Source organism: Aquarana catesbeiana, linkage group LG09 (assembly GCF_042186555.1).
Source record: "Aquarana catesbeiana isolate 2022-GZ linkage group LG09, ASM4218655v1, whole genome shotgun sequence".
Classification (NCBI taxonomy): Eukaryota; Metazoa; Chordata; class Amphibia; order Anura; family Ranidae; genus Aquarana; species Aquarana catesbeiana.
In genome coordinates, this window is record NC_133332.1 from 249,316,791 (window position 1) to 249,338,151 (window position 21,361).

At 42.6% G+C, this 21,361-nt stretch overlaps 2 protein-coding genes across 7 annotated transcripts in view; one reads left to right on the forward strand and one right to left on the reverse strand.

Moving 5' to 3' along the window:
• Positions 1–21,361, forward strand: part of ECM2 (extracellular matrix protein 2) — a 431,439-nt gene that overhangs the window by 114,096 nt on the left and 295,982 nt on the right. Inside the window, exons 1-2 of one of the 3 annotated variants that reach the window (XM_073600145.1) lie at positions 4,386–4,559; positions 20,266–20,536. The exons of 1 other annotated variant lie outside the window; for it this stretch is intronic. In XM_073600145.1, the coding sequence (XP_073456246.1) occupies positions 20,524–20,536 (13 nt within the window). In that variant the 5' untranslated portion in view covers positions 4,386–4,559; positions 20,266–20,523. Of the gene's footprint in view, positions 1–4,385; positions 4,560–20,265; positions 20,537–21,361 lie in introns of those variants that run through there. One more of the 3 variants, XM_073600146.1, reaches the window with a different exon arrangement.
• The window catches only part of HAUS7 (HAUS augmin like complex subunit 7), a 58,533-nt gene continuing 39,887 nt past the window's right edge, over positions 2,716–21,361 (reverse strand). For all 4 annotated transcript variants that reach the window (XM_073600149.1, XM_073600151.1, XM_073600150.1 and 1 more), the window contains 4 exons: positions 20,077–20,167; positions 8,200–8,409; positions 5,947–6,058; positions 2,716–3,643 (listed from right to left, as the gene is read on the reverse strand). In XM_073600149.1, the coding sequence (XP_073456250.1) occupies positions 3,585–3,643; positions 5,947–6,058; positions 8,200–8,409; positions 20,077–20,167 (472 nt within the window). In that variant the 3' untranslated portion in view covers positions 2,716–3,584. The remainder of the gene's footprint in view (positions 3,644–5,946; positions 6,059–8,199; positions 8,410–20,076; positions 20,168–21,361) is intronic.

The following is a 21,361-nucleotide window of genomic DNA, read 5'->3' on the forward strand; positions in this document are numbered from 1 at the left end:
GCCACGCAGTTTTGGGGAAGCCAGCAGCCATGATCCATCCATATCAATCAGCAGAAAACATCAGGAGCTGATCCAGCAACCGAGGATATGGAGCTTGACCAAATGTAGAGAGGGCTCCTCTAGAGCCTCGGTGCCCACAAAGATAGCTGCTTCTCCTCCAGCAGAGTAGGAACCTTCCTGAAAACCAAGAAAAAGATTGCAATTTTTTTCATGCTCTCTAGGAACCGTTTATAGAGCATTGCAGCACTGGAGTTGGTGTCCAGGTAGTAGATAAGATGTACTTGCAGGCTGCGCATCTCTTACATAGGCGGTTCTCCTTTTGCTCTTTTTGTTCCCATCCTTTGTCCTACAGGGTGAGGATACAAGGTGGTAAGAGCCTTTTACAAGGAGAGACAGGGTGCAATCACCCTGTGACCGGCACCCCGGCCACCTAGGAAGACCCAATTAATCCCCATTACCATTAGGGAAAAAGGTATACACACACAGTCAGATTCCCCAGACCAGCCCTGCAGGTCTGTGGATAGTATAGAGAATCTAACCAAAACCCCTGGTGCCCCCTCTACCAGGGAGTAAAAAAAGAGGAACCCCCATTAGCTGCTTTCTTACCTTAGAGCCAGAGTCCGCAGGTGTCCCAACCCTGCTTCCCGCTTACAGTCTCCTCCCTGGTGACCTACCAGCACAGAGAATGGACAAAATGGCTTCCACCATCTTCTCTGTAGCCCCGAAAAATCAAGCAGTGAGGATCTCAGCCTGGGCTGTGGATTGGGTGGCTTCCATGGAACAGCTGCCCAAGACACCAAAACACCCGGAAATGGCCGTTTTGCAAGCATCTGGACACTACAAGTCTGCACTGCCCTCTGGAAGACTCACACAAGTAAAAATCTCACACTGCCAGTGCACCTACCCTAAACAGGCATGCTGTTGACCAGACTCCTATGGAGAGATGGGGTCCCCTGGTGTAAAAGAATTTCAGACTCCCTTCTAGGGCAGCCTGAGAGAGCCTGAGCTACATGCCTCCCCAGGTTCATGGCCTGTTCTGGGATGCTGTAGCCGGGAGGCCCCTGCTCCCTAGCACGCAGGCCTGACTGAAAAAAAAATAAACGGATTGCTGTTCATCTGTCCTGGCCAGAGGAAACACATATACTGAAGATCTGGTTGCTAAGCTTGTCTTTTTAAAATGGGGATCATGTATTTTCTAGGTGGGAGGAGTCTCTCTCCCCATAAGCCATCCTGAAAGATGACTTGGGAAAAATTAAGTGATTGAGCAGCTCCATTAGTACAATTTGTTATTTTAAGGAGACATTGACTCTTGCCCATTGAAGGTAAAGTGACAATGTCTTTACAAAGGGGGCCCCCTGACCTACAAATACTTACCTCATCACTACTTCTCCATCTGTCACTGCCAGCACAAAAAATCTCTGGTGAAGGAGTGGCAAGGAAGCAATGATAAGATGGGTATCTATGGGGTAGTAAAGGGGGCATGGTCTCTTGGAAGACATGTTTCTACAGTATTTTCCACAAGCATCAGTCTTATTTTGTAGCTGATTGCTACAGAATTTTGTTTAGTAAACTTTACAGGAGCCACCCCCCCAGGATTTTTTGGGGTTTGGTAAATTACATTAAAGTGGATAACCCATTTATAGAAAATGTCCTCACCCATTTCTTTGGAAATTTATGTAAATAACCTTACTAGTAAGCACCTTTTTTGAAGAGGTTTGTTTTCATTGCTGGTCAGAGAAGAGATTAGAAATCTATAGTATCAAAGCATGCATTTTATGAATGGGCCATAAAAATGCAAGTCTAAAACTAGGCATACACTGTACAATCAGAATGGATAATTTCTTTTAGATTTACAAAATCTATTATACAAGGACCTACCTATAAACAATACATGTGGTTTGTATCCAATCATGAAAACCATTGCACTACATATTTGCTTCTAAGGGGCTTGTACAAATCAGACTGTATGATCAGCGTTAGGCCCCTTTCACACAGGCTGGACTCCGGTTTGCTCAGCATGGGATCCGTCTGTTGATCTCCTGCTGAGCAGAGTGGCCAGATGACAGGTCAATGTCTGCTCTACATGTGCACAGTGGATATGGACACAGCCTCCTCTACACCCAACTGCCCTCCGATCCGGCAAGACAGAGGGGAATGAATCCCCTTCTGTTTATTTCTGCCGGATCAGATGAGCAGTAGCCAGCTGTAAAAGGACACAAAAGTCTGTTTACATCCAACTGCCCATAGAGGAAGAATGTAGGGTCCAATCAGGTACGCCTGAAAAAAAAAAAAGAAAATGGAAAGGCAGACCCAATCAGACCTCTCATGTGAAAGGGGCCTTAGTGTGGAGTATTATAGGGAACAGACGGCAAACTATGCACTTTGTTAGAAGTCAGCGCTTTAGGCGTGGTCTTTGTGGACTTCATAAAATCTTTCCTTGCTCATACTATTGTGCAATTTTTGTTGGCTCACAGTTATTGTGCATTTGGAGGGTTCACTATCTGCAAAGTTGCATAGCTTTGATGGCTAGAAAATTGTCACCTTCTCTGGCTAACCTCACTATAAAGGGGTAGGAGGAGCATCTCTGGATACTTGAACCCCTATTGTGACCAGGTTGTGTGGTATTATTGAACAACCTCCTGTTTGGAGGAGCATTGAGCTGTTATTGTCCGATTTTTATCAATACAATAAAAATGAGTTAAATCTCTCACCATGTCCAAAAATTGTATAAAGGTTTTATTATATTGACATTGCTATTTTTTTTGGAAATGTACAGAATGACAGGCTCAAGACAGAGACATTTAGAAGCCTACTGTGGGCAATACTTTAAGTACACTACGAACCATTCCAGTGGGTACATTTTACATGTCTATGAAAAAAACGAGTCCAACATAAATTGCACTAGTTAGAACAAATTAAATCTGATACAGAAGTTGAAAATATACAAATATCTGAAAGCTGAATATGTAGGAATAAGGAAAAATACACAGGAAGGAACAAACAAGGATAAGAGCTTTAGAAGTCTGATAGCGTTAAGTACATTTCCAATGAATTTCAGCCTAGACTATTTAGATATAATTAATACTGTAAAGTACAATCTAGACATTCCTCGCTAAGGAAGATATGCAAGTAGAAGATCTACTGCACTGGGATCTTTGTCACCTAGTCATATTTTGAGGTGAGGGGGCCTCTGATAGTAGAGGGCTATGTAGATTATTTTTTTTCAGATAGTACAAATTTGGCCACAAATGTAGGAGTTACTATTGAGTTAAACACCAGCTGACCTATACAAATTTCTTGTCATCTACAAGCATAGGAGTCATTTGTTGTGCACTGCAAAATTCCATACAACCAACAAAATCCATGGAGATGGTGGACAGTTTGTCAACTCCCAGCAAGCCCTTTAAGTGGTTGTGGTTGTACATAGTAAACAATTAATTCAGGTCTGTGCCATTTTTTTTCTCTCTCATTTTAGTGAATGGTCGTCAAACACGAAACGAAGATCTAACCCAAGTGTTGTTTGGAGAAAACTTCCAAAATGTAGTCATAAGTTGGCAGACATATTAAATTCAAATTCTCTCTCACTATTGCAGGGCACTCAGGAACAGCTCATAGTTGTGTTTTAGCTCCTTGATCTTCTCATCTAAATAAATAAAAAAAATGTGAAAAGGAGAGATTATATTCTGCTTGTGGTGAAACCAGTTATTTTTTCATGCCCATCCCCATCCCTAAATCACAGAAAAAACAGATGATGTGATATATTTTGTTTCATCTTGCACACTGTCTTAAAAAAATTATGGCCAAAGCTCTTTGGGCCCTACTTCTCCTGTGGGTCAGTGCACTTCATTCTGCACTCCTGTGACGTGTATTTAGCCAACAGCGGGCTAAAGTCCCCTGACATTACCGAGCCAGTCCAGGGTGTGAAGAGATCCAGACTTTAATGTCGGGATTCACCCAGATGCCTGGACCAGAAGTTGGCTTAGCCCCCTCCACAGGCTGGTGCTCCAATGAGCACTGGAGGGGCAGAGCTGGGAGCCACCACTCTCTGATTACTGGAGACCGAGAAATGGGCAATCAGTGATCTTTGATCGCTCAGTTCTCGGTCTTAGAGCCAGCAGGGGACAGATGCTATATCTACCAAGGTGAGCATGTATTGTTTCTTTTTGTTTTTTAATAACCAAACTTCTCTTTTAAAATTAACCTTACCTGGCCCAAACATTCTTAACTAACCACAATGCTGAAATGGAATTTGCCATGACGAAAAATGAAGGCTGCTAACGCTGAACTCTCCTTTTGAGAGAACTAGTTCCCTGGCTTTCATGCCGTTGCTTTGGCTTCCATGCTTGGTAAGTATAGCAATAAGGAATTCTGACACTCCTTTTTACAGCAGGTGTGCTCCAGGTCTGTGACTCCGACAAAGCTAGGCATAGCATTTCCAGGGTAATAGCCACCCCCATACTTTCCTAATTACAGAGTCACTTGAGGAACAGACTATTCAGTGCTTGCAGGTACCAGTGCTCCTGACCGCTATGGAGCTTCTTGGATCCTAGTCTGTGAAGGTACGTGAGCACTTAATTTCTACCCTACCGAGATTATGCCCTTCCTCACACTATGCCCTGCCATCTGTCATTCAACTGTTTAATTGGCAAGCTTATGCTCCCAGCACTCATAGCTTAGTGCTGGGATAGGCAGCGCCAATTCCCAATATAGGAAAAAGCCACAGGACTAGGCCTAGAATCTAAGGGGTTCTACATCAAGTGAAATATTTTAGAGCAGATCAAGTTCACTTTAACTGAAATTGTGGTTTTGGGTTGGGTACAGTTTAAAGGTATAAAGTACAGTAGCAAGTTCAGGCACCTGGCTTCTCATTAAATGTATAGACCAGCGGTCTCCAAACTGCAGCCTGGGGGACAGATGTGGCCCTTTACTTGCCTTTAACCCTTCGAAACACTATTCCTCCTACTGATACAAGACACTATTCCTTCTATAACAATGGGGTGTCATTCCTGTTACCGATACCAACAATAGGGCACTATTCCTCACACTCACACCAATGATGGGGCACTATTCTTCCCACTGTCACCAATGATAGGGCACTATTCCTCCCACTGTCACCAATGATGGGGCACGATTTCTTCCTCTAATACCAACATTGGGGCACTATTCCTCCCAATAGTACCAATTGGGTATTCTTCACTCCCATTGATGCCAGGGGATTTTCTACTCCCACTGGCCACAGTACGGCCCCCTCAAAGTCTGAGGGACAGTAAACTGGCCCTTTGTTCAGAAAGGTTGGAGACCCCTGATCCAGGCGATTCCAGAAGGTAAATCTCAGCATTGTTTCACAAACAACTTGTTGCTCAGATTTATTCCAAACAAAAAGGGCCATGCTCTCTGCCTATTGGTGACTCCATAGCAATAAACAGAGAAGGGCCTGATCACACTCCTAAGTCAAAGCAACAAAATTGCAGCTGTGTTGGGACCCCGGGTCTTGGGGTGAGAACTCCTTCCCATCAAGGCTTACCAAAATCCGATAGATAGGTGAAACGTGTTACGGCTGTAATAGGGTTCCGTATCTCTGCAGATATCCAGTTATCCTGGTAAGTGCATAGTGATATATATATATATATATATATATATATATATATATATATATATATATATATATATATATATATATATATATATATATATATATATATATATATATATATATATATATAATGGACTGACCCCTTAAAGGCCCAAGTCTCTTTTAAAGCGGTAGTAAATTCTGCCTTTGGATTTATACCTACAGGTAGGCCTTTAATAAGGCTTACCTGTACGTACAGTAAATGTCTCCAAAACGTGTTTAGGAGATAAGTACTTAGTAGCAGCCAATACTATTCCCCAATTACAAGGAGCCAAGGCTTAACACAAGGGGGGACTTCAATTGGTTTTACTTACGCAGAGTTGTAATGCTGCCTCCTCCCCAGGACTCTTTAGTCTGCTGCCTCTTTCTCACCACCTCAGTTATAGTGTTTGAGGTTGCTGTAAACTGGGCAACAGCCTCCAGCTCCTAACAAGCAAAAAAGGGAAATATAAATATAAATGAGATATATATATATATATATATATATATATATATATATATATATATATATATATAGTAAATGAGATGCAATAATCAATATAGCCTCTAACAAAGTGCCTATGTCACTTCTGTAAATTAAAGTGCATCTAAACCCACAAAAAAAAAAAAAAAAAAAAAAAAAGTTACATGTCCTTAGATGTGATGATGACTGCAGTTATTTTAATGCATTTTTTCCCTTTATTTTCACCTGGAGGAATAACACTTCTTGAGTGACCACACTTAATGTTGCCACCCTAGGACAGGAAGTGTGTAGGATCAAAATAGGGGGGAGGGGGTTAGTAGTCCAGCATGGATGAACTGGCCAGATCTGATCTGATCATGCCATCGCTCAATTCCCGGTCTTAATAGCTAGCCAGGGGGACAGCTGCCTCATCGGATCAATGCTACAGCCACATAGGTACAGTGGCTATAAAAGGTCTACACACCCCTGTTAAAATGTCAGGTTTCTGTGATGTAAAAAATGAGACCAAGATAAATAATTTAACGTGACCTATAAACTGTACAACTCCATTGAAAAACAAACAGGGGGGGGGGGGGGGGGGAGTAAAAATAAAAAAATAAAATAATGTGGTTGCATAAGTGTGTACACCTTCTTATAGCTGGGGATGTAGCTGTGCTCAGAAATAAGCAATCACATTCAACCTTATGTTAAATAGGAGACAGTACATACCTACCATCATTTAAAGTGCCTCTGATTAACCCCAAATAAAGTTTAGCTGTTCTAGTAGGTCTTTCCTGACAATTTCTTAGCCGCATCCTACAGCAAATGCCATGGTCTGCAGAGAGCTTCCAAAGCATCAGAGGGATCCCATTGTTAAAAGGTATCAGTCAGGAGAAGGGTGCAACCATATCATTTTATTTTTTTATTTTTGCTTCCCTCCACTTAAGAGATTTCAGTTTGATGTTAAACTGAGTTGTACGGTTTATAGGTCACATTAAAAAGGTAGAAAAAGTTCTGAAATTATTTATCTTGGTCTCATTTTTTTACATCACAGAAACCTGACATTTTAACAGGGGTGTGTAGACTTTTTATATCCACTGTATGCATGTTTTGTTTTGTTTTTTTATATCCTGCACTACGCCATTAACAGCTCAAAAGGAGGCAAATAATAATTTACCTGTTGGGGTTTACATACACCAAGTATTTGTAGAAGTCTGGCATCAATTTGCTGTTTTGAAGCCAGTAGACCTTAAGCCGAGTTTCCTCAGAAAATGCAGCCAAGCCACTCTTGTGCTGAGCGCCACTATTGCCAGCGGAAACCAAGCTTCTTTTGGGACAGCCATTTCTATGGAGGCAGATTGGGGTGGGCGTGGCTTGTTACCTACAGAGTGTAATTGATGCTGTGAATTGATATAGGGACCCTAAACGGGGAGTGATTAACCTTGTCCTTCCATTGAAGAGCAACTAAACTCAAAAACAATAATGTAATATACAAATCATATTTTACCAGCCCCTAGATGTGATGGATACATTCGTTTTCTTTTTTCAGGGTTTTTCACCTGCCACCAGATAATCCTTCAAATAAGACACTTCCTGTCCCTGGCTGGCTATGCTGACCCCACCATTGTATCTATGGTGGGATCCATGGTTGTTACCCAAGCTTGACTACAATATAACTTCCTCTCTTCATCTCCATTACATAGGGGGTTGAACAGATTTGTAGTTTACAGAATGAAGTTAGAATTGTTTTTGCGGTGTTGGGCTCGGAGAAAGGTGACAAGGACATTGCATTTCTGGCAAGATAAAAAGGTATTTTTTGTACCTGCTGAAAATGTTCAATAGCCTGAACAAAGAAAAGCAATGCAGCCACCACATCTAAGGACTGGTACAGAAGGAGACTGGAGACAGCCTTCAGAAAATAACAGAAGCTGGACTCTTGGTGTTCCTAAATTGGCCACAGAACTGCTCAGTGTCTCCTAGAACATCGTTATTGAGTACAGGAAGATATATACTTTCTACTAAGTCTTTTCTTTCATTAGTTTTTAGCATTTTTTGCATGACTGGTCTGTTGCCACTGCCATTCAGAAGATGAAAAAAAGGGAATTAAATATAGATATACTATTACCTTGCTACAGCTTTCTAGCAGGCAGTGGACAGACTGGAAGAGAGGCCCGCAGGGACTAAGGCGAGGTGCTGGGTGGTTGCAGTGCTCCTGAAATTCATTCTCATACACCTGAGTAAAAGCTGCAATCAGCTGATGGAAGTCAGTCATCGCCAACTTCAAAGTCTGTATGATGGTTTCACTGCCAGGCACAGGGCTGCAGAGGAAGGTGCACTGCCATAGAAAGAGACAGAATCAAATAATAAAACATGAAAAATAAAGGGCTAGATCCACAAATGCTATTCAGAAGGAAGAAACAATCATTGCTGTACAGTGTATGGTCACCAATTTCTATGGGAATCTGCTATTCAGCACACACACTGTATACTAAAGTCAATAGTGATCTGTGCAAGGAGGAGTCATTACTAACACACATGGGGGGGAGGTTACTAAAACTGGAAGGTGCAAAAAGTGGTGCAGCCAATCAGCTTCCAGGCTTTATTGTTAGATTGAGCAAGCTGATTGGCTCTACCAGAAAAGTATTACTTCTAAAGGTCAACAAAGACAACAGCAAACAATTTCAGGAGGATGCACAACCAGTGCTGGGACCAACAAAGTGCATGCAGTAACACAGAGGTGGTTCTAGGAGCAGTGACAAGTGCCCTGCTGTATAAATGGGCTCAAAGGAGTACTGATACATAAATAACACTGACAGTACAATGCTGCAGAGAATGGTGCAGACTTTATTACTACACAGGAGGAAGGAGAGGATCCTGATCATTACATGAGAAAAAGAAAAGATGCCCGACAGCAGAAGAAGCCAACCTATGGGTAATGCATCCACCATGATCTGCAAACAATTTTGCGCATTAGATTGATGTCCGGGTAGTCTATTGTTCAAGGCATGGTGTCTCAGGCCTTGCTGCCCTCCAAGGCAGGGGATGCCCCAATAGTAAAAAAAAAGGGCGTACCGGCCTAGTGCATTATCCCAAGTATACTTGGCAAGCACTCCTGGAACCGACAGTCTCCAGATAACAGAGGACCTGGCCTCAAGGTCTCTGCTGGTTGACGCACTTCGAAGGAATACCTTCTTCCTCAGAGCCTAGCAGTAATGGCTCCTCCATCTCTATACACACATGTAGTAATTAGGCACATCACATGAGAGCCTGGGGCCACCTACCCACTGCATGCAAAAGCAGCCACCATCCCAGATGGATACAAAATGTCTCATATGGACAATTTTGCCATCTTCTGCATGCACCAGAAAAGAAGATTACAAAGAACAAAGTGAGCTGCTAAAAAATAAGTTCAAAGAGAAAGGCTATGAAAAAACTCATACAGAAGCAGCCTATAATAAATACCTTGCCTTCTACTTCAGCTCCTGCATCCTGAACCACAAATCCTGTAAAGAGCCACACATACCGCCGCAATAGACCGGATACTTCGCTCCCGGAGTGGAGCTACCCCCTCTAAGACACCCGGTCAGCATAAAGGTAAAGCAGGGATGCCTAAAAATAAACCAGAGAGTGAACCCGCCGGCGAAGCGGCCCAGCATGGCGGACCTCCGCTCCAGCAGCGTGTGGGGAAGGGGTCCTACGCTGCTGCAGCAGCTAAACTGGGTCAATATGCCCACGACAGCAGCTCAAGAACCGGACCACATTTACAGTCTCCCAGCGCTGGAAATTCTGCTAAGCATGGCTCTCCTGAGAAATCCACCCCAGCTAAACAACATGTGCCTGACAAGATGGCACTGGCGGCCCAGGGGAACGCAGTGAGTACACCAACCTCTCCTATTACCACCTCTGACCTAGCTAAGCCTCCTGACATGGACTCCTCAGAACCCTCATTGCAGGACATTCTCACAGCAGTGCATTCATATGGCTCTTCTATTACTGAATTGTCAGCAGATATTAAAAGTGTGAAAGAGGGTCTGTTGCATATGAGGCAGGATATGCAGAAGCTCAGGGAGAGAACCACTGCTTTGGAGGGAAGAGTGAGCTCTTTAGAGGATGAATTACTCCCCATGGCACATGAACTGCACAATATCTCTACAAAGCATAATGAAACAGCAGATAGAGTGGAAGATATGGAGAATAGGCTGCGAAGGTCAAACATCCGCATAGTTGGCATGCCTGAAAAAGCTGAGGGGAAACACCCTACTGATTTTATTGAAGCATGGCTGGCTGATACTTTTGGGAAAAATAACTTAACTCCATTCTTCTCAGTGGAAAGAGCTCACAGGGTGCCATCTAGACCACCGCCACCAGGGGGCCACGACAGACCATTCCTGTTGAAGCTCCTACATTATAAGGACAGGGACATTATACTTCGTCTAGCCAGACAAAAAGTGGATATGGAAATACAGGGAGCTAAGATCTCTATTTACCCGGACTTTTCAGCTGCTGTACAAAAACAGAGAGCAAAATTTACGGAAGTTAAAAAAAGAATGAGAGCCATACCATTGATGTACTCTATGTTATACCCCGCTAAGCTGAGGGTGGTGGCGGATGGAGCAGTCCATTTCTTTGATAGCCCAAATATGGCTGTGAACTGGCTGGATCGACACGAAAGACGCCTAAGAGGAGAACCTCGAGGTCAATCACCCGCCTGATGATTTTCTGGGAGGGAAAATATTTACCTTCAATCCTTTGCTCAAGATTGTTTTTATATAGGAGCAATAAGAAGAGGAATAACTGAGTTTAATTGTAAACTTCTACTTTACGCCGTTACGTCTTGTGCCTTAAGATAAGATCACAGGGCCCTAGCCCTCACTACTACCCCCTGCGTAGCCCTGCGGGGCAATTACAAAAGTCCTCTTTCAAGAATGCCTAAGTTCACGGGCAACATGTTTTTTGTTTTTTATGTTTGCCTTTTTTGTATTGATTACACTGTTTTTCAGTCTGGATTACTCGGACTGCACTGCCGCAAGTGCCCAAGCTGCATGCCTCCGTTTCACTTTGACATAGCTGGAAATAACACATCTCTGCACATGGATGAACTCTGTCCACCACCACGTAATAACTCAGGTAACCTTCGGTCATGGTCGGGGAGGTGTTTTGTCTGGGTATTGAACACCCATAGGCGTGACCACCCGGTATTGTACCCCCCAGGATACAATGAGTAAAAGGAGAGACACAATTCTTTCGTGGAACATTAGAGGTTTACATGATCCTACAAAAAGAACTGCACTACTTACTTATCTCTCTCAACAGAATCCCACTATCATTTTTTTGCAGGAATCACATCTTACCAGTGACAGTATACATTTATTACGTATGTCTAAATTTCAACAGCAATACCACTCTACCCATACTAGATACTCTAGGGCAGCGAGTATTCTGTTCTCTAGATCCACAGCATTTAGTAAGCAAGACGCAGAAATAGATGCCGAGGGCAGATATATCTTTTTGATGGGTGTATGGGAATCTCAAAAATGTATTTTTGCCAATATATATATATATATATATATATATATATATATATATATATATACCTCCACCTTTTACACTAACAGTACTGCAATGTTTTGCTAGATTTTTGTCTAAATACCCCTAGCTGCCGGTGTATGTTTTGGGGGATTTTAACAGTGCAATGGATTTATCTTTAGATGTACGTAAAAAATTCTGCCCCCAGGGACCTAGACTGTACACCCCGCTGGCTAAATTTCTGGGAGAACTTGGACTGATAGACATATGGCGACGTTCGTCTCCTCTGCAGGCCCAGTTCTCCTGTCATTCGCTGACACACTTGACTCTATCTAGAATAGACTATGCTTTTGGGAATGAGTTAATTTGTCAATATGATCCAAAAGTGATATATTTGGCTAGAGGGTTGTCTGACCACTCTCCGGTGCAGCTTAGCCTAAACTTCCAAAAAACTAGTATGCCTGTACACTGGAAGCTGAATCCATTTTGGCTCCAATTGTTCACTAACACTGAACATATGCAAATGAGCATTGGCAATTTTCTAGAGGGTAATAAACATTCGGCTGCACCTGGGATGGTCTGGGACGCCCTGAAAGCGTTTATTAGAGGGAAGTGTGTAAGGGAAATTAGTACAATCAAGACCAGGAGCAAACAACGGGCTGAGGATGTGGCTAAAGAGGTAGACAGAGCAGAAGAGGTATTTCTGAAGGATCCTAACTCTGATAATGAACGGCAATGGATAGATGCGCAGAAATTATCCCGCTCTGTACACCTGCAACAAGCTAATAATAAAAGATTTTTTACAACCCAAACATATTTTGAGGAAGGAGAGAAAACTGGGCACATGCTGGCAGTGATAGCTAGATCACAAAACCCCTCTCAAATTATACATAACATAAAAACTAAATCGGCATTGATAGTGACTGATACACCGTCCATACTGCAAGAATTTTCATCCTTTTATCAGGAAAGTTTCTTACCCAGAGGAAGAGCTGACACAGTTTTTGGACTCCATTACACTACCCAAACTCCAGAGTTTAGATAAAAAACTTCTAAATGCACCTCTCTCCCTAGAAGAAATACAACTTGCTCTGGCCACATTCCCCAACTCCAAAGCTCCAGGTAGCGACGGTATACCGATCAAACTATATAAAAAATTTGGAGGAATACTTTTGCCAGAATTACTACACACACTCACAGAAGCAATTAAATCTGATTCCTTGCCGGGATCTATGTATGAAGCGGTGGTAGTGATAATTTTAAAACCCGGGAAAGAACCGGATCAACCAGAATCATACAGACCCATTTCACTTTTGAATACGGATCTGAAACTTCTTACGAAATTTTTCGCCATGAGGATTTCCAAAGTAGTGTCTAAATTGGTACACCCGGATCAGACCGGTTTCATACCAAATAGGTCCACGGCAAATAATCTAAGACGTCTCTATCTTAACATGCAAATCCCCACAGACAATCAGGGACAAAGAGCTATACTATCGTTAGATGTCGCTAAGGCGTTTGATAGTAGAGGTCGACCGATATGGGTTTTTCTCTGGCCGATGCCGATGCCGATATTTAGAAATCGCGGTGGCCGATGGCCGATATGTGATGCCGATTTTTCTGGGCCGATATATTTGGCCGATTTTTTTTTTTTTCTTTTTTCCCTTCATCTCATAAAATCTAACAGTTAGATTTTTACACTGGGGAGTTTTTCAGGCGCTTTTGGGCTAAAAATAGCGCCTGTAAAGTGCCTGTAAAATGGCTCCCCTGCAGTCTCAGTGTGATATCCCGAGTGCTTTCACACTGAGGCGATGCGCTGGCAGGATGTAAAAAAAGTCCTGCAAACGGCATCTTTGGAGCGGTGCAATACCGCTCCTCCACCACTCCTGTCCATTGAAATGAATGTGCACCGCTGCCGAAGCGCCTGCAAAGCGTTTTGGCAGCGGCGCTTCAGGGGCGCATTTAACCCCTTCCTCGGCCGCTAGCTGGGTTATAAGCGCCCCGCTAGCAGCCGAATAGCGCCTCTAAAATGACGGTAAAGCGCCGCTAAAACTAGCAGCGTTTTACCATCAACGCATGCCTGCTCCAGTGTGAAAGCAACCTTAAGTAATACAGAAATTTTTTTTCATTTAAACATTAAACAAAACAAACCTCCAATCAGTTCACTTGTATGTATAATTTAGAAAACGAAAAAAAAAAAAAAAAAAAAAAAAAACTATCTTAAATATTAAATACACAAAAACAGGTAATCAAAACTTTTGGACGAAAAAAAATGGGCTAACTTTACTGCTTAGGTTTTTTTTTTTAATTCATTACTGTATTTTTTTTTTTTTAAATTGCGTTTGAAAGACCGCTGCGCAAATACCGTGTGACATAAAATATTGCAACAATCACCATTTTATTCCCTAGGGTCTCTGCTAAAAAAATATATATAATGTTTGGGGGTTCTAAGTGATTTTCTAGCAGAAAATACAGGATTTTTACTTGTAAGCAACAAGTGTCAGAAAAGATTTAGTCTTTAAATGGTTAAACTGAAAACTTCTCCACGGAGTTCAGTCTATTGATAAAAAGAACCTGAAAGATACAAATGTATCTTCTTATCAGACTTGGCAGGCTGCCCAGAGGGGGAGAGAAGAAAACTTCACAGATAACTTAAGGCAACTTGCATTAACGTCTATTACAGAAGTCATTTGCAAGTCACGGCTGAAGTTACAATCGGCCTTTTTTATCAGCACAATCGGCCGATGCCGATTAAGTAAATAACGCCAAATATCGGCCGATATATCGGCCGGCCGATATATCGGTCGACCTCTATTTGATAGTGTGGAGTGGGAGTACCTATGGAAAGTATTGGCGAAGTTAGATCTCGGGGACACTATAATCTCTTGGATCAAACTGCTATATAAATCACCTAAGGCCTGTATCAGAATCAATAACACATTATCATCGTTATTTGATTTATACAGGGGAACCCGACAGGGCTGCCCTCTGTCGCCTTTACTTTTCGTTTTGGCTGTTGAACCACTGGCGGCGGCTATAAGGGGAAACACAGAAATAGTAGGCTTTAGGCGGGGAGAGACGGAAGAAAAAATTGCACTATATGCAGACGACGCATTCTTATTCTTAGGTGACACGTCCACCTCTCTGATTAAACTTATGGAACTGATTGGGATATTCGGAAACTTTTCCGGATTTAAAATAAATTGGGATAAAATTGACAATACTGCCCCTGGACCCACTAGTAGGATCCCTACCTAAAATAGCCGAACAAATTAAAGTGGTGGATAAATTTAAATATTTAGGCATAATCATACACCCTAATTTGGATCAATATATAAAACTCAATATAGACCCACTCCTCAAAAAATTTAAAGAAAAGCTTGTCAGCTGGACCCGGCTGCCCCTTTCTGTGGTTGGTAGGTGCAATCTGATCAAGATGATCTGGAGCCCACAACTGCTGTATGCACTGCACAACGCCCCTATCTGGATCCCTATCAATGTGTTCCGCAGATGTAATACTCTATTCCGAGCACTGATTTGGAGGGGACAAGTCCCAAGAATTAAGCTAGAAACATTACAGGAGATGAGGGACTCGGGTGGATTGGCGGTCCCAAATCCATTTTATTATTTTATAGCGGCTCAATTGTAACATTTAACAGGCTGGCTCCACCCTGAGTCTTCTGATCCTATTCGGAACATTGTGAGTACACAACTATCTTGTGATGGTCTTGTGGAGTGCATAGAAGCAGGCGAGTTAGGAGCACTGATACAGTTCCCCACGCTAATGCTCATTGACAAAATTTGGAATAAAACAAAAGCAGCATCTCCAATATGACGGATACACAAACTGGTCACGAATATGGAATAATCGTAATTACCCAGAACTGAGTAAATTGGAGAATTTCTCTAATTGGGGGAAAAAGGGAGTTCAATACATTCCACAATTGTATTTTGGGGGGGTCCTACGAGATTTCCAATCAATACGCTCAGAATTTAATTTGCCAAACACCTCATTTTATCAGTATTTACAGCTTAGACATGCCATAACAGCACAAAGCAAAACATCCAAATGGGAACTGGTTAAAACCGGGGTGCTCACACAACTAGTTACGTCATCATCCCGGAAGGGACAAATCTCCGCTATATATGGCTCCCTTATTAGCCATGTATCTAAGGCAATGACTTTGGGCTGTAGAGGGGGCTGGAGAGAGGACATAGGGGAAATCTCAGACGAGGAATGGAGCAACATTCTAGAGAATGTACTTGGGGTGTCCCTGTGCTCCTCTCAAAAGCTCACTCAATTATTTATTATCCACCGTACATATCGCACACCTGAAAAATTACATAAATGGCACAGGAGAGATGATCCACTATGTCCACGCTGTCTTATCGACAACGGTACACTTATTCATATGCTATGGAAATGTCCAAAGTTACAGAGGTACTGGGCCTAAGTGATAAACACTATCAACAGTATATGGAATATCAAACTTATAAATGACTCTAAACTTTGTTTACTGGGACGGTTGGATGAAGAACTGTACACTCCTCATACGTACACTGCCATTTTGAGGACACTATTCTTAGCTAGGAAGCTTATTGCCAGAAAGTGGCTATCCACAATGAGCCCTACAGTGACGGAGTGGATTGCGGCGGTAAATGATACTCTAATTAGAGAACAACTCACATATAAACATAGAGGCTGTCCAAACAAATTTGAAAATATATGGGATCGTTGGCTAGATACACCTGGACTGGCCCCATTGAGTTTGGTCCATAATAGAATTTTGGGTGGCAGAGTCCATGCAGCAGGAACACCAACATAGATAATAATACAGAGCAAGATACAATGATGCTGATCTAGATATGAAAAACCTTATACTGTATATGTGATGTCTTTTACTGGAACAAATGTGAGGTGGCAGATGGGTAATGCGGAGGTCAATATGTACATAGTTTGGAAAATGACCAATAGAAGCTATTTAGAACAAATAATGACCTGCAAAAGTCATAATTATAACAAATGCATCGCACAAATATATCTAGTTCAGAGAAAATGATTGATAAGTGCCTTATGTGGAATGTGATGATGTATTTGGCCATGTAACATTACTAATGGTTGTTCTCATGTACTATGACATTGAACTCGACCTATGTGTTGGAATGTAACCACTTGATTTACTTTATTCAATGGAAATTTATTTTTAATAAAAAAAGATCTGATTTAAAAAAAAAAAAAAATACCTTGCCTTCTATGATAATTCATCAGATCATCACCAGACATCGCTCCCTACAAGTAATCCAGATGTCCAACAGTTTAGGTTTTCCACCCAATACATAAGTAAAGCATTTGAAATGCAAAACATCTTTAAGAAGAACTGGGGGATTCTTAAAGAAGATCCTATTCTAGGGGAAATGCTCCAGGAAAGACCAAACATTGTTTTGAGGAAACCTCGGGATCTGAGGAGCCTGGTGGCTCTGAGCAGAGTGAGTAAATGTACCAATAAGGCACTCAGCATATGGACATCTATATTTGACCAAAAAGGAAGCTGTAGGTGTAGTGTCAAAAACTGGTACGTGCACATATATGTGGCATAGGAAAAAATCTATCATTGGAAAAGAGGGTAGATTTCACCTCACTAGACAGTTTATTAACTGCAGAACAGCTTATGTTGTATATGGCATTATCTGCCTGTGTGGTCGTCTATATGTGGGTTGTACATCCTGCCCATTGAGAGTTAGGATAGGTGAGCACAAATGTGAGATCATTAACCAAAGAGACAAGTACTCTATCCCTCGACATTTCCAAGAAGTCCATCAAGGGGACCCCTCTGTTATGAGGGTGTTTGGAATAGAGGCTATCGGAGGTGATCTTGGCACGGGAAGAATGCGCCAGACTTTTTTTTTTAAAGCCTGTGGTGTGTGAACACACTCAGACTCCAACCCAATGCAAAAGAAAAAAAAAAAAAAAGTGTACACAAAAGAGTGAAAACACAAAAAGTGCACAGGGTGTACACATGGTTCTCCTCCGAAGAGAAAGGACCCTAGCCCTGGTCCCCCGGGTCACAAGGCTCCTGACAGGGATTGGGGTACTTCACTGGTGCACCTGGCCGAAACCAGGCAGACCTAGTTTTCCAGGAGGTCTGCTGAAACAGAGAGGGAGACCCCATGAGAGAGGGCAAACTAAGCCAGAAGGCCATATCCACCCCCTCCCAAGACTTTCAGGGCAGGCCTAAGGACCTGGACCCTACTAATCAAATGTGAAAAAGATGTGTACAGTGCAACCAAAAATAAAGACAAACGTGACAAACACACATATAAAAGTCGGGGGAAGGATAGTGGAGAAGTGCTAAAGGTGCCATTGTGCAATACAATGACCGGCCTTCCAGCCAGGAATAAAGAATTGCTCTGGTCCTAGACAAAAGGCTCCGCCTTATGCCACGTACACACAGTCTGACTTTTCGACCGGACTTGTCCGACGGACCAAAATCCGGCGGACAATCCGATCGTGTGTGGGCTTCACCGGACTTTTCCAGTCGCAAATCTGACGGACTTTAGATTTGGAACATGCTTCAAATCTTTACGTCGTAACTCCGCCGGACCCAGAAATCCGCTTGTCTGTATGCTAGTCCGACGGACAATAACCGACGCTAAGGCAGCTATTGGCTACCAACTTCCTTATTTTAGTCCGGTGTACGTCATCACGTACGAATCCGTTGGACTTTGGTGTGATCGTGTGTAGGCAAGTCCGGTCGTTAGAAAGTCTGTTCAAAGTCCACCAAAAGTCAGTCGAAAGTCTGTCGGACAGGCTGTCGGACTTTTGTAGCTGAAAAGTCCGACCGTGTGTACGCGACATTAGAGGCAGGTGCGAAAAAAGTGTGTGTACTGCAGTGACCTTGGTGCCGAAACTCAAACCTCCCGGTCCGACAGTGAGAATTAAGGCACCCCTGGACTGCCACCCCGGGGTACATAAACCACTGGCTTCTTTCGGAGCTGCAGCCCAATCCCTACCAGGAGAACTTAGATCAGGGGGAGCCTCGCCTACAACCGGGGACAAGCCTTTTGCAAGGCCAGATTCAACCCAGAAGGGAAAAAGGCCCTCCCCACCACCATCACCATTCCTTACCTATTACTTCAGAAGGGATACTCGCCAGCGCCCCACCCTACAAGAGGCACCAGCATTCTCCCCTGAACTATACCAAAGCGGACTTCTGAATATTTCCTATTGCACTAACAGCATACATAGACAAAGGTCAGTATATGAACGTTCCCAATTATAGATCACCATGTCTTGTATAGGCATTTTATTCATATGTACAAGCCCCAAGCTATTAAGATACTATCAATCATTCTCCATATATATTTTTTAGGCAATGCCTCAACCAGTACAATGTAGTGCAGGCAATATTGCTATTTTCCACCTGTCACCTTGGGCCACTCATTCCACCCCCAAGTTATACCACTGCCACACTCATGTCATGTGCCCAATTACTACATGTGTGTTTATATATTGAGATGGAGGAGCCATTACTGCTAGGCTCTGAGGAAGAAGGTATTCCTTCGAAACGCGTCAGCCAGCAGAGACCTTGAGGCCAGGTTCTCTGTTATCTGGAGCCCTCTTTTATGTATTTTTTTTTAATCTACACTGATCTGTGTTAATAACTGATAAATTGGTGGTTGGCTCACACATCTTTTTGCCAATCACTTTTTGAGACCTGTCATTCCCATCCCAGTCCCCAAAACCTGCCATTCCCATCCCAGTGCCCAAATGCTTGCCATTCCCATCCCAGTTCCCCAACACCTGCCATTCCCACCCCATCCCCCAATACCTGCCATTCCCATCCCAGTTCACCAACACCTGTTATTCCCACCCCATCCCCCCAAACCTGTCATTCCCATCCCAATCCCCATCTCCCAACACCTGCCACTCGCATCCCATCCCCCCAACAGCTGCCATTCCCATCCCAGTGCCCAAACAACAGCCATTACCATCCCAGTGCCCTAACAACAGCCATTACCATCCCAGTGCCCAAACACCTGCCATTCCCATCCCAGTTCCCCAACACCTGCCATTCCCATCCCAGTTCCCCAACACCTGTCATTCCCATCACAGTTCCCCATCACCTGCCATTCCCATCCCATCCCCCAACACCTGCCATCCCCATCCCATCCCCCCAAACCTGTCATTCCCATCCCATCCCCCCAAACCTGTAATTCCCATCCCAGTCCCCATCCCCCCCACACCTGTCATTCCCATCCCATTCTCCCCAAACACCTGTCACTCCCATCCCCCAAACTCACCTGCCATTCCCTAACACTTTTCACAGTAATGCAACTTCATGTACCATTCAATGCGTTGTACTTTTTAATTTTCTATTATGGAAATTTTTTATCCTTACTTATTCAACATGTCATGTAACAATAATGAAAAGGTGAAAATAAAGAATTAATTAAAATAAGAATGCAAAAGTCACACCTCTTCTTTAAGATCATGTAGTGCTGTAGAAATCTTCTGCAGTTCCTCTAAATGTTGACTAATTCTGGTATGTTGGTCAGATTGATGGGCACTAGAGAAAGTAAACAGCGATAAAAAAAAAAAAAAAAAAATCACATTTCACACTACAACATATATGCAGACCATACAAGAATTTTTTTTTTTTTATAGAAAAACAGTCCTTATTTAGAAGAAATCCATCCAGGCAGAAATAGTCAAGCTGCATCTTTTGAGTTGCTTATGAAGATGAAAGTCTGAAGTGGTCACATTTATTCCTCACCTAACGAATGAAGGAACTCGATCATAAACGATGATGGACTGCAACTGCTGACCTCCCCTGGAGAATGTTGCCATCACGCTAATCATCTGACCTCCACCTCAGAACAGAACACTTATGCAGCCAGTGAAATCAGAAATCTTATTATATACATGTGGCAGCCAGGTAACTAGCATTGTCCAAAAGACATGACTACATGCCTATAGACTGCTCTACTGACTGGCAGTATGTCTGTAAAAGACACACAAACATTCAGATCATTTCTCCAATACATGACCCTTTCCCAATATTTAAAGAGCAACTCCACTTTTGTTGACAAAAAAATATTCCCCTCTGGGTGATGTGAGTACATTGCAGGGATGGTTTTTTTTTTTTTTTCTTTTAAATTCAGTACTTTTTTATATACTTTTCATAATACATCTTTTCCAGATACGTAATCTTACTTCTGACATTCACCCACCCATAAAAAACAAAAAAAAAAAAACCCTTAATTTGTTTTCTTATCCTCCCCCCATCCTCTCCTATATTGGTTGATCTTATATTTTCATGGTCCCAGGCCTCTACCCAGCTTTTCCAGATAGCATCAAATTTGCCTCGGCTCCCTCTATGTGTATAAACAAATTCCTCCTTTATTATGGCTTCTTTTCTTTGTGTTCTCCATTCTTCGACCGTCGGGGGTATATAGATCTCCATTTCTGGGCTATTAGTTTTCGTGCCTGAAACAAGCCTCTCGTCACTGCGATATGGGTATTTTTTTAGATATTTATTTCCTCCACTATATTTAATAAGCATAATTTTGGATCTACTGTCATTTCTACACCTAACGCGCTATTTATGTTTTTAATTATATCCTGCCAATATCGATGGCAGGTTAAAAGGTTGCTGTTCACAAGTACAAACCATCCAACTTGAAGGATCTGGAGCAGTTTTGCAAGGAGGAATGGGCAAAAATCCCAGTGGTAAGATGTGGAAAGTTCATAGAGACTTATC